The following is a 13,349-nucleotide window of genomic DNA, read 5'->3' as shown; positions in this document are numbered from 1 at the left end:
ATATGGCAAATCCTATTGCTGCTATGGTTTTGTGAAAGGAAAACAGGTGTTTTGCAGAGAGACTGTGTCTTCAATAGGGCCTCTGACAGTTTGATTTTATCCTTTGTTCGCTTGGCAGTCAAAAATGACCTATTGAGACTGTCAGACGTCATTATAGTCCATATGAATTACGTATGTAGCTGTGAAGTGAGTGCTATTGCAGACAATAAATTATTGAATGCCCGAAGTTTTGCAGATCGTCGAAATTCGTTCATTCCAAATAAATATTTGAATCTGAACCCCGCCCGTTATATTATTTTATTTTTGCAATTAGCTGAAAAGCAGGGATTACAAGGTGTCAGAATGCGAAAGTGGCCCCAAGATTTGACAAGTTGCTGACTCCAATCCATGCTTTGCCACTGAAGCTTTTTCTTCTTTTTTTTCTTTTTTTATTTGATGGTCACACTGTGGCGCCATACGAAGTAAAAGAGTATGCGCAGAAGGGAATCCCCGGGATTTTTATTTATAGACCAGGGGTCAGCTGCCTGAGTGCAGGTTGTGTGTCTTGAATACGAAGATAACTTAGCTTTCAAGAAAAACTTCAACCGTGGGTCCCTGTAACTGCGGGTCGAGGGTAATTTGCCTTCAGGCAAAATGATTTTTGTCTTGAATACGGCCCCAAGAAGGACTCCCAGTCCAGAAACCCTCTGCCAAAAGACAGAGAAATAGAGAGAGAAGCTCAAACCTGAACCCTGATTATTCTCAAGCATAATAACCGCACAAGCGTCACAGATCACACTGCCACACGGCCACAACTCACACACGCATACGTACTCCTCTGTATGGCAAACCTGTCATCACAAAAGCTGGATCCATGCCGTCTTCTCCAGGAATAATAAAACAGGAAAAAGACGTTTCAACTGGTACTGTGACAGTGTGAGTGCGTGCGCGCGTGTGTGTTAGAGAGAGAGAGAACGGGAGGGTGTAACAGCGCGCACGCGTGTGTGTGTGTGTGTGTGTGTGTGTGTGTGTGTACGTGCTTGAACTGTATAATCATGTTTTCATGTGTAATTGGAAAGAGGACGTCAGTGCGGGTGAGTTGAAGTCCGTCCGTCCTTGTTACTGGCTTGTGGATAAACACAACTGTGGGATTTACAACACAACACTACGCAACGCAATGCAACACAACGCACTGCAACGCGACGCGACGCAACACAACACAACACAACACAACGCAACACAGCAGGGGGTACTGTCTGAAACCTTTCTGTCATTAGCATTTCTCTCTGAGGGTACTATCTAAACCTTTCTGTCATCAGCATTTCTTTCTGGGGGTACTGTCTGAAACTTCTGCCATCAGCATTTCTCTCTGGGGGTACTGTCTGAAACTTCTGCCATCAGCATTTCTCTCTGGGGGTACTGTCTGAAACTTTTGTCATCAGCATTTCTCTCCGGGGGGTACCGTCTGAAACTTGTCATTAGCATAACTCTCTGGGGTACTGTCTGAAACCCTTTTGTCATTAACATTTCTCTCTGGGGGGGTACTGTCTGAACCTTCTGTCATTAGCATTTCTCTCCTGGGGAACTGTAAGATTCTTCTGTCATTAGCATTTCTCTCTGGGGGGTACTGTCTGAAACTCTTGTCATTAGCATTTCTCTCTGGGGGTATTGTCTGATTCTTCTGTCATTAACATTTCTGTCTGGGGTACTGGCTGAAACCATTCTTTCATCAGCTGCAACTACAACCAAAAAATCTTCTTTTTTAACACGACGGTTCAAAGTCACAAGGAACAATTGTCAAAGGGAATCAATCCATGCAGGAATGAACCTTTCACCTTTACTGGTTGTCTCCCGTCGATCTGTTTTCTGTCGCATGGAGGGAACTCACCCAGCTCTCAGTTCTCTGGCGATGCACGCCTCACCTCCTCAGCTGGCGTTTCTGTTAGCGCTCACAGCCTTCACTTGATGCCATTTTCTGTTTGTTTGTTTTTTGTTTTTTAGTGTGTTTTCTTTCGCTGCCCCATCATCTGCATCGTTTCAGTGGCATTCCTCCCACGCCGTTCATTTCGAGTCTCCCACACACACCCATGCCGGGGCCGCAGCTTCAACGCGGTAGTCCACAGGGAGCTATCGATGTTAGGTCGCCAGCAGTCCACACATCAGAAGCACTGCTACTGAGTCACTTCGCGGGATACTACCTACTACGCCCCACACTGACGACGAAAATCGCATCGTCGCGGAGCCTGACGGAGTGACCGTCATCTCAACAGTAAAGACCGCCACCACGTCCTTCCAGCGACAACCCCCCATGAATCTGCCGACACTAGAGACCTTGGAAGGACTCACCTCAAGCATGCAAGTGGGGATGGATCGAAACCGGCGTTCATTTTATTGAAGCTGGTTGGTCTCTCTCGCATGAAGAGACCGCCCAAAAAGTTTGATGTTGATGACGATACTTATGGTGTTTTTTTGGGGGGAGGAGGGGGTGCATGGTGGGTATGTCTTTGTTTCCATAACCCACCGAACACTGATGTGGATCACAGGATGTCTACCGAACATATTTGATCTTCTGCGTGCGTATACACAAGAAAGGGGTCCAGGCACTAGCAGTTCTACACATGTGTTGACCTGGGAGATCGGAAAAATCTTTTCCCTGACCCACCAGGTGCGAAGGGGATCGAACTCCAAAACCTCAGGAGAGATACCAGCACACTGACCATTTGACTACCGCACCACAAGTAATGCTCTGACGTCTCTCTCTCTCTCTCTCTCTCTCTCTCTCTCTCTCTCTCTCTCTCTCTCTCTCTCTCTCTCTCTCTCTCTCTCTCTCTCCCTGTGTGTGTGTGTGTGTGTGTGTGTGTGTGTGTGTGTGTGTGTGTGTGTGTGTCTCAGTCACCATCGTCTCCTTCCGTTGCCTGTCTGTCTGACTCACCTGCTTCACCATTAAATTTCTCTCAGCCTGCCTCTGATCTCTTTCATGCCTGCCTGTTCAATGCTCAGTCTGTCTGCCCTGATAAAAAAAAAAAAACCTGACTATATTTCTGATTATATTTTTGAAAATAACTTTGATATCGTATTTCTCACCGAAACCTGGTTGAAATTACAAGGTCACGAACCCAAAATTAAACAACTTACCCCCCCTGGATACAAAACCAAGTCACTTCCTCGACTGTCTCGTGGAGGTGGCATCGCCATCGTCTATAGAAATATCTTAGAGTCTTCCCTTTCCTTCTCCCATAACCATGCCTTTCCACATGGCACTTTTGAAATGCTCGAAGTCACTCTCAATGTTCCCGGTCACTCAATTATCTTCTGTTGTCTCTGAAACTGTCTCTATCGTCCTCATCCAAGTTGTAAAAACAACCTAACGTCTTCTCTGTTTCACGATGAGTTCCGAACATTACTTGATTACTACAACCTTCGTTCTGGCAAATTTATCATCCTCGGAGACTTCAATTTTCATTTCGACAACCAAACTTCCTCTGATGTCAAACGCCTATGTCTATCTCTGTCCAATCATTCTCTCTCTCAGCTCATTACAGAACCAACACACAGATCTGGCCATACGTTGGACTGGCTCATCACACGTGACTCTGATGCTATGATTGCATCAATGACTAACTGACGAACTCTCTTCCGACCATTCTGCTGTCATATTCTTGCTTGATATTTCAAAACCTACCAGAACCAAAAAATCCGTTACTCGTCGCAACCTGAAATCCATCAACATTAACACTTTTTCTTCTCAAGCTGCTGAACGCCTTTCCAAAATTTCTTCCCGCACCAATGTCTCTACACACTACAACACTGTCCTCTCTCAACTGCTGGATGAACATGCACCCCCCACTACCCCCATGCTCCCTGATAGACCTTCCGCCCCGTGGTACACACAAGACATTCGACTTGCAAAACGCAAACGTCGCCAATTGGAACGGCGATGGCGATCAACAAAACTGAAAGTCCACAATCAAATCTTCCGAAAACAAATAAATAAAGTCAAACATATGATCTCGTCAGCGAAGACAAACTTCTTTTCTTCTCAAGTTCTCGATGCCACATCCACCAAATCTCTTTACTCTATCATGTCAAATCTTCTCGGCACTGCAAAAAAGATTCCTTTTCCTTCTGCCTACACTTTATCAGAACTCCCCAATGTCTTCTCCTCTTTCTTTTTGACAAAGTCCAGAATATTCGTACCATCTTAGACCAAATGCATTTCCAACCTACTCATCCTGATCCTCAATCCAACGGCACTCCTCTCCATTCCTTAAATCCATTAACTGAAACAGAAATCCATGAAATCTTCAAAGAAATGACAATAAAATCCTGTGAGCTCGATCCTATACCAGCCTCTGTTTTTTCCCAGTGTGTCTCACAGCTTTTCCCCACAATCACCAACATTGTCAACTCATCCCTTCTCACTGGAATGTTTCCATCCACTTTCAAAACTGCAATAGTCCGGCCTCTTCTGAAGAAATCCAACCTTGACGCAAACATTTTGAAAAACTATCGACCAGTTTCTAATCTTCCATTCCTGTCCAAACTCCTTGAAAAAGCTGTCCTGAAGCAGCTCAACAATCACCTTTGTTTCAACAATCTCATCCACCCATTTCAGTCTGCCTATCGTGCTGACCACAGCACCGAAACCACTCTCCTCCACATCCTGAATAACCTGCTGCTAGCGTCCGACTCAGGACAGATCTCCCTTCTCACTCTTCTCGACTTGTCAGCCGCCTTTGACACGATAAACCATTCAATCCTTCTTTCCCGTCTTCATTTTACATTTGGTATCAACGGCACTGTTCTAAACTGGTTCAAATCTTATCTCACTGATCGATTACAGTCTGTCATTGTTGATAATTTCCAGTCTGAACCTGTTAAAATTGAACATGGAGTCCCACAGGGATCTGTTTTAGGCCCAGTGCTCTTCACACTGTACACTGCTCCTCTCGCTGAAATTATCAACCGCCATAATGTCAGTCATCATTCTTATGCTGATGACACTCAACTCCAGAAGAGTGATACACCTGAAAAATTGTTGTCGCTCTTGCAAGAAACATCTAACTGCTTCCTGGATATTCAAAATTGGATGACTCTAAATAAGTTACAATTGAACGCGGACAAAACTGAAGCAATGATCATATGGACCAAACAAAAACTCTCTTCCATTACAACTAACACAATCAAACTTGGCAGTACATCCATCCCTCTGTCCAGCTCAGTCAGGAACCTCGGCGTTGTCCTTGCCAACACACTGTCCATGCAAAACTTTATCAGTCAGACATGTCAATCCTGCCTTACTGTCAACTGCGGCGTATCAGTTCCATCCGGAAATATCTGTCCATTGACGCAACATCTAGACTTGTCGTTTCTCTCATTCTCTCTCGCCTTGACTACTGTAACTCTCTATTGTCTGGTTTGCCTGCTTCATCCATTCAGTCTCTTCAGTGCATACAAAATTCTGCTGCCCGACTCGTCCTCAGAAAGAAAAAATCTGAGCACATCACTCCTCTTTTGCAACATCTCCACTGGCTCCATGTCTCACACCGAATAAAGTACAAGATCAGCACTCTATGCTACAAATGTATTCACAAATCAGCCCCTTCCTATCTCTGTGACTGCCTTCACCTCTACACTCCATCTCGCTCACTACGATCAGCTTCGGATCCACTCCACTTACGCATACTCAGATTCAAACTCTCGACTGTTGGCCGCCGTTCTTCCTCTGTCTCTGGACCTTGCAACTGGAATGAACTTCCTCTTTCGCTTCGTCAAGTCTCCACACTCAGCTCTTTCAAGTCTGGCCTTAAAACCCACCTCTTCCCAAAATAGCCTCCCTTCCCTGCCTCTTCCTTGTCTTTAGTTTCTCCAGTTTTAGAGTTATGCCTGCGTGAGAATGACTGGTGCGAAAGTGCTTAGATTTGTCTATGCACAAGATTCAGCGCTATATAAGTACCATTATTATTATTATTAGTGTGTATGTGTGTGTGTGTATGCGCGCGCGCGCGCGCGTGTGTATGTCTGTTTCTCTGTGTGTGTGCGTGCGTGTGTGTGTGGGTGGGTGGGTGGGTGCGTGTGTGTGTATGTGGAGAGAGAGAGAGAAGAAAAGTGATTACCTCCTATTGTGTATTCTGGGTTGTTGTTTTTTTTAACTTCATGAAACTGATGTATATTGTGGTTTGTTGTTGGGTTGACTGCATAATTATGGTACAATGAATGTTGACACATTTACGGCAACATATATCACCACAAATATCACACTGCACACGGTACGATGCATGTAGTCACGTTCACAGCAACATAGATCACAACATATAATTAACACAGTGCACATGGTACGATGCATGTGGTCACGTTCACGGCAACATATATCACAACATATAATTAACACAGTGCACATGGTACGATGCATGTGGTCACGTTCAAGGCAACATAGATCACAACATATCATTATCACACTGCACATGGTACGATGCATGTAGTCACGTTCACAGCAACATATATCACAACATATCATTATCACACTGCACATGGTACGATGCAATTAGTTACATTCACAGTAACATGAATATATCACCACATAAATATCACACCAAGAACCTGGCAACACACATGTTGCGGTAAACAGTAAGCATGCATCATGCCATGAACATGCAACTTCCTCCCTCTTTGCGCTCATTGTCAGTCTACATCTGGTGACAGAGCTGTCTTTTGATATGGATACTTATATAGCGCCTATCCTCGGTCAGAGACCAAGCTCTGACTTCTGATCCAGTGTTCACCAGTGCTCATCATTCGTTTCATGTTTCATTCAATCAGATTTCAGCCACACACACACACTCAGACAGACATGTAACATTTTACGTGTACGACCGTTTTGCTTATTTACCCCGCCATGTAGGCAGCCATACTCCGTTTTCGGGGGTGTGCATGCTGGGTATGTTTTTGTTTCCATAACTCACCAAACGCTGATATGGATTACAGGATCTTTAATGTGCGTATTTGATCTTCTGCGTGCGTATACACACGAAGGGGGTTTAGGCACTACCCGCTCTGCACATATGTTGACCCAGGAGATCGGAAAAATGTTCACCCTTTACCCACCAGGCGCCGTCACCGAGATTCGAACCCAGGAACCTCAGATTGAAAGTCCAACGCTTTAACCATTCGGCTGTTGCATTGGCTGCCGTACAGTTTGATCCTCATGCATAGCTGTAAATCTTCCGGACTGAACCGTACTGCCGGATCATGAACACTTTATTTCGTTAAGCTTTCGGATCCGCAAGATTTTCTTGGGTCGTTTCTGGTTCGTTGCCAGACTCACGTTTGACTAAGGTTTGGTTTCAAGACAGCAGGATATTCCATAATCGGCAGTCAAATGAAGAAGATTTTGGACGGACTGTGCCGAATGACACTTTTGCACCATTTGGTAGTTGCTCACCCAAGTAGTTGTAGTAATAGTAGTAGTGTCATTATCATCATCATCATCATTATCAATGTATTATTATACTATTATTAAATCACATGTGAGCCGAGAAGCTTGTCATTTTTCAAAGAGTAAACCCAAAGTTTCCAAACAGTGCACATCCTTTCTCTCTCACACAGTGTCAGCACAACACTTTGTGACCATCACCGTAAACGTGACAAATCGGGGGTCAAGCTGAACATTGCCCAAAATCAGTTTCATTTGTACGCCCGATCAGTGACACATTTTTGACTTCACCTTTCGTCTGTGTCATCAATTGTGGGTATACTTGTGTGTGTGTGTGTGTGTGTGTGTGTGTGTGTGTGTGTGTGTGTGTGTGTGTGTGTGTGTGTGTGTGTGTGTGTGTGTGTGTGTGTGTGTGATTCCGACAGACGTGACACAGCCATCACCCCACACTACATTTTACACACTGGTTTTGACGTCCATTACAAGTGCTATCTGTCGATTATTTCTGCAGACAGTCAAGCAGCTCCAGACTGTAAATTGCTTTAGATAATGTTATGTTATTGTTGTTTCGTTGTGCAGTCCGTCAGGTGTTAGACTTCTGATCCAGTGTTCACCAGTGACCTGGGGTTCGAGGCCCCAGTTTTGGGCATGGTGTTTTGTCCTCGGGAAAGGTACTTTAGGCTACTCCGATTTTCCTTTCTCCACACAGATGTTAAATTAATGGGTTTGTATTCTGACCTCTGTTGGGGAAGGCTGAAATGGCAGCAAGGGAGGATTGGGCTCCGTACCGACTTCCTAGGCCGAATCCCAGACACAGTGGACACTGCTTCGATGGCAGTGAAAAGCCGTGGTACCTGAAACCTTTAGCCAACTGATTATCATATATTTAAGTCTTTCTTTTAAAATGAATAGATAAATAATACAAGACGTTGCCATCGCCTCCGGCACACCACAGTATATAATCGTTCTCTCCATATCTCTGCACGGGCAGGTTTGGGAACTGAAAGAAAGCGGGTGCGAGAGAAAATAACCTGGAGTCCTCGTTTCAAACAAATATCTATGTATCTTGCGCTTCGTACATTTTCTATGCTACAAAGGTCCTATCTATTGCATAGCATTCAATTTCTTTTGCAATTTTCACCTTGGGAATTCTTTCTTCGATTGAAATGTATGTTAGTTGTTCGCAACAGTCTTGAGCACACATGATGGTAGGAGCGTAAAGGTCAGTCTGCCAATTAACATGAAGTGTTGGATGAAGACTCCAAGTCCACCCAGGTTTTGAAAGGGTAAAGGAAAGAAAGATCGATATACTTTAAACTCATTATAGACAAACGTGCGTGTACGTGTGTGTGTGTGTGTGTGAGAGAGAGAGAGAGAGAGAGAGAGAGAGAGAGAGAGAGAGAGCCTCTGATATTGTCATCGTAGCGCTACCAATTAGCCCACTCAGGGCCTCAGATACAGACATGCAGATGCACAGGCACACGCATGCACGCACATACCACACACTCTCTCTCTAACACACACACACACACACACACACACACACACACACACACACACACACAATTTCATTATTTTGTAAACTTGAAACATGCCGTACAAACCCCCACCTTCCTGCACACAGGCAAAACACACACACACACACACACACACACACACACACACGGACACACACACACACACACACACACGCACGCACGCACGCACACACACACACACACACACACACACAGGTATCTTGCATCGAAATATCATCTCTGCTCCGCAGTAAAATATGTGTGCAGCGCGCGCGCGAATGTGTGTGTTTGTGTGTGCGTGCCGCGCACACGTGCGTCCATGTGTAATGAGTATGTGTGTTTCTAAGTTCGACTGAAATTTTTCTTTTTGTGTTTGTTTACTTTCCTGTTCATCTCCTTCTTTGAAAGAGAGCGAGAGACAGACAGACAGACAAAGACAGAGAGAGACAGAGACAAAAACAGACACAGACAGTGAGAGACAGACAGACAGACAGACAGACAGACACACACACACACACACACACACACACACACACACACAGTCAGACAGGTTGGGAACGATATGGCATAGGTCAGTGTGTGGTCTAACGACAAGACATTCTCAGTGCGCCGTATATAAGGACACGCTATGCACGTTTCCTTTCGTTCAAACTGCAACGTTTACTTACCGTGAACACCTCTGTTTTTCTCGGGGAAATGTTTCTTTCTTCCTAACCAATCCGACATGCTGATAGTGGTTTCCGACATGCCCGCTTCAAGAAACACACCGCTGACACCCAACGCGACGTGGCTGAATTCATCACGTGACAGCGATGTGGGTGTGTCAGACGACTGTCAGGTCGTGGATGTGGCGTTGTGGAGTTTCGTCCCCTGGGACAACCCCGACAACCTCATCAGCCAGGAGACAGAAAAGGCCGTGGACACAGTGGTGGGTGCAGTCTGCCTTCCCGTCCTCTTCCTCCTCTCCGTCCCCTGCAACGTCCTCAACATGGCCGTGTTCTGGAAACAGGGGCTTTCTGAACGCATCAACCTGTGTCTCTTCTGCCTCTCGCTCGTCGACTTTCTGCACATGGTCAACAGCTTCTTCGTCAACGTGGACAGACTCTATCCGCCCTTCACAGAGCCCATTGGTCCAGTGTTGCAGTTCATCATCCAGCATAATCTGGTGGGGTTCCGAGGCTTCACGTGGCTGTCGGGGTACATCTCTATGCTGATAGCGTGTGAGAGGTGTCTGTGTGTGGTCAGTCCCCTCCGCTCTCACGCCGTGCTGAAGACTCGAACCACAGTGGTGGTGGTGCTGGTGGGTGCTGTTCTGATCCTGGCGGGGTCCCTGACCATCGGCCTGAGGTGGAGCCTCATCTGTGTACGGGACCCCCTGACCAATGCCACGTCCAGACTTGTCTCCAACAGTCAGTTCTACGAAGACAACAAGGCTTACCTGGACGTGTTGACTTTCGTCATCGGGGCACCACAGATTCTGACCTACGTCACCGTCGTTTCTGCCACCACAGCGGTGACGTCAGTGAAGCTGAAGAAAATGATGACGTGGCGGGAACAGACTTCTTCTGCCTCCTTGTCCTCCCGCGAGGTGGCGCTGACACGTACGCTCATCGTCATTTCCGTTCTGTATGTCGTCTGCTCCATCCCCACCATCATCACGGGAATCAGTGTGATGTTTGTGTCCGAGTTCAGTTTCCGCGGCCGTTACTACAACTTCTCCAACCTGCTGGTCAGTCTGATCGAACTGGCGTCCTTCATCAATGCCACTTTCAACTTCTTTGTCTACTGCTGGCTGGGCACGAAGTACAGAGAAACGCTCCGTGATTTACTGCGATGTAACGCCGTGTTGGTCGCAACACCTGCATCAGCAAAGTCCAAGTAATTAGAACTTTCCACCGCGTTACAGTGTACAATACACCACATAAAACGCACTGGACGCTTTTTGCTGATGTGCACCGTGGTTACTTCTTGGGGTTTGGAACTGCACACTCGTGACGTAATCCTCTGCCAACGTGTTTTTTTTATCATACGGTCAGCTGGGTGTCATCACTATCTGTCCTATCCCTGAACAAAGAATGAAAGACGGTAAAGAAAACACCAAAATTTCTGATGACTGGTCCAAGGTTTCAGTTATTTTCTTCTTTTTTGTTTTTTGTTTTTTTGTTTTGATGTAACCAAGCGCTCAGTTGGCTTCAGATACTGCTTCACGCACAAGCTGCATAGCAGGCGCCTTGCGCATCTAATCTGCCAGTCTTCAATGACTCGCACAGAATGCGTGACGCCATTCCGAATTGTAGATGCAAAGCCCCATTTAGGCAACTGCTTCTAAACATCTATTATCAAGTCTTCGCTGCAATATTATATTTGTTGTGCTTACAAACACACTTTAATCAGTCACAAGCATATTTGATTTCAGTTTAATTGTTCGTCAGTGTAAGGATTTCAACTGACGCTAAGCTTACGTCATTTTGTCCTTCTCATCACACATAATGCTACAGTTACAATTTTGTATGTGACTGCTGTTGTAAACTAAAACCACACCATTATAGTGTTTGGATGAGAATTAATCATGCGTTTCGAAGATACAAAGCCAATTTTCATTGTCGACATTTAACGACAACCACTCCACAACTAGTGGCGCTGTACGCCATTTGAGTGAGCTGAAAACTGTGTTTCTGACACACCATATCTAATTAAATATCTGTTTTGTCGGATCAGTAAACTACAAGTATTATAAACTGGCAGAATTGTTGAAGTTCCATCTTTAAATCTGTACCATTAGTGTTTGCCTGCATTAAACTGATTTAACGCAGTTTGTAATTTTCAGCGACAAGCTCACTAAATCTTACCCTTTTCAGGTCACTTAAATTAAGATTATAAATTCATCTTAATTAATCAACACTTCATTTTATATTCATTAAAAAGTATATAACAACGTAAATCGGTTCAGGAATCATTTATAAATCTATCCCTGAACACCTTGTAACAAACACAATTCTAATCAACTTTAGCCTGATTGGAGCCGATTCGCTTCGCAGCACACGTGGGTGTCACTGCAGTTTGCTTAACGTGCATAAATAGCCACAGCAGGTGATGACTCGTCATTTTCCACCCGGCCAGTCACTGGCTAGAGCTTGCTGTCTTTCTCTCTTTCTCTCTCTCTCTCACTCTGTCGCACACAGAGTGTGTGTTGTGTGTGTCGCCCCAAGTGGCCAACGTCTCGCAACATGTCACTTGCACTGTCTTATTTCTTATCTCTTCTTCTTTACTTACTTAACTATTGTAAATAAAACAATAGAAAAAAACCTTTTGTGACTGGCCTGCTATATGTCCCTGGGCCAGTGCGTGCATCTTTTCTATCCTTTAATACAGTAAATCAATCAATAATTCTTTTGTACTGTCCCCTTCTATGATAGACCACTCGGGACCACGGCTACATTTAAGGCAAGGCTTTTGTGACTCACATGTCATACCTACTTAATCCAACAAAGGAATCTTAAAAAAAAAAAAAAAAAGGCAGTAAACAACTAGATCTTGCAAAAAATGCACTCATCTACATGACCTTGACGTTTGACCTCTGAAATTGTACAGCATTTATATTCTCACTTCAACAAATCGCATTCCCATGTGGATGAAAAAAAGTTAGTTCTATCAATTTTTTTTTCATATACGCCTTGCTGTAACCTTGACCTCAGAACATGCATCTTTTCTCAGGTTCTGTTTTTTACCATGACCAGCCATTCATTGTGTCAAATTTGATGAGGAGATTGACCAAGACCTATCTCTTGCACAGAGAAGTTTCCTGCCAATATCATATAGGCCATTTCGTGACCTTTAATTCTAAACTTTTGATTCTAAATTTCTGTATGGAACAAGCTGAGCCCAAGTCCAGTCATGATACCAAGGTAAAGTGTTTATTACGGGTGATTTTTTTTTCTTTTTCAGTTTCAGTTTCTCAAGGAGACGTCACTGCGTTCGGACAAATCTGAGCACACTACACCGCATCTGCTGGGCAGATGCCTGACTAGCTGCATAACCCAACGCGCTTAATCAGGCCTCGAGTGCTGGCTATGTGTGTGTGTGTGTGTGTGTGCGCGCGCGCGCGCGTGTGTGTGTATGAAACAATGGCCTTGACCTTTGGCCTCTCACCCTATCTTCCATATCATTATAAAACAGGTGAATTCAAAGGTATTATTCTTATATACAATCCTATCAAGTTTGGCTCATATGCCACTTGTAGAAGCCCACACACATTAATGGTCAACACACACACACACACACACACACACACACACACACACACACACACACACACACACACCACTGTTTACGCACGTGAGTTATTTATTTATTTTAAATAATTTTTTTTTTTATACCTCACCAGAAAGTCTGGCTGGCTCGTCCACGGATGACGGACACTG

At 44.8% G+C, this 13,349-nt stretch overlaps 1 protein-coding gene across 1 annotated transcript; it reads left to right on the top strand.

Annotated features, from left to right (window-relative positions):
* The first annotated feature begins 9,652 nt into the window (after nt 1-9,652).
* LOC143292197 (uncharacterized) lies at nt 9,653-10,810 on the top strand. Its single transcript, XM_076602380.1, has one exon. It carries the CDS (start codon nt 9,653-9,655, stop codon nt 10,808-10,810), a length of 1,158 nt encoding a protein of 385 aa, XP_076458495.1.
* Nucleotides 10,811-13,349: the final 2,539 nt, after the last annotated feature.

This window comes from Babylonia areolata, chromosome 18, assembly GCF_041734735.1.
Source record: "Babylonia areolata isolate BAREFJ2019XMU chromosome 18, ASM4173473v1, whole genome shotgun sequence".
In the NCBI taxonomy this organism is placed as follows: Eukaryota; Metazoa; Mollusca; class Gastropoda; order Neogastropoda; family Buccinidae; genus Babylonia; species Babylonia areolata.
Note: the sequence above shows the minus strand (reverse complement) of the source record. Positions and strands in the feature narration are given on the sequence as shown.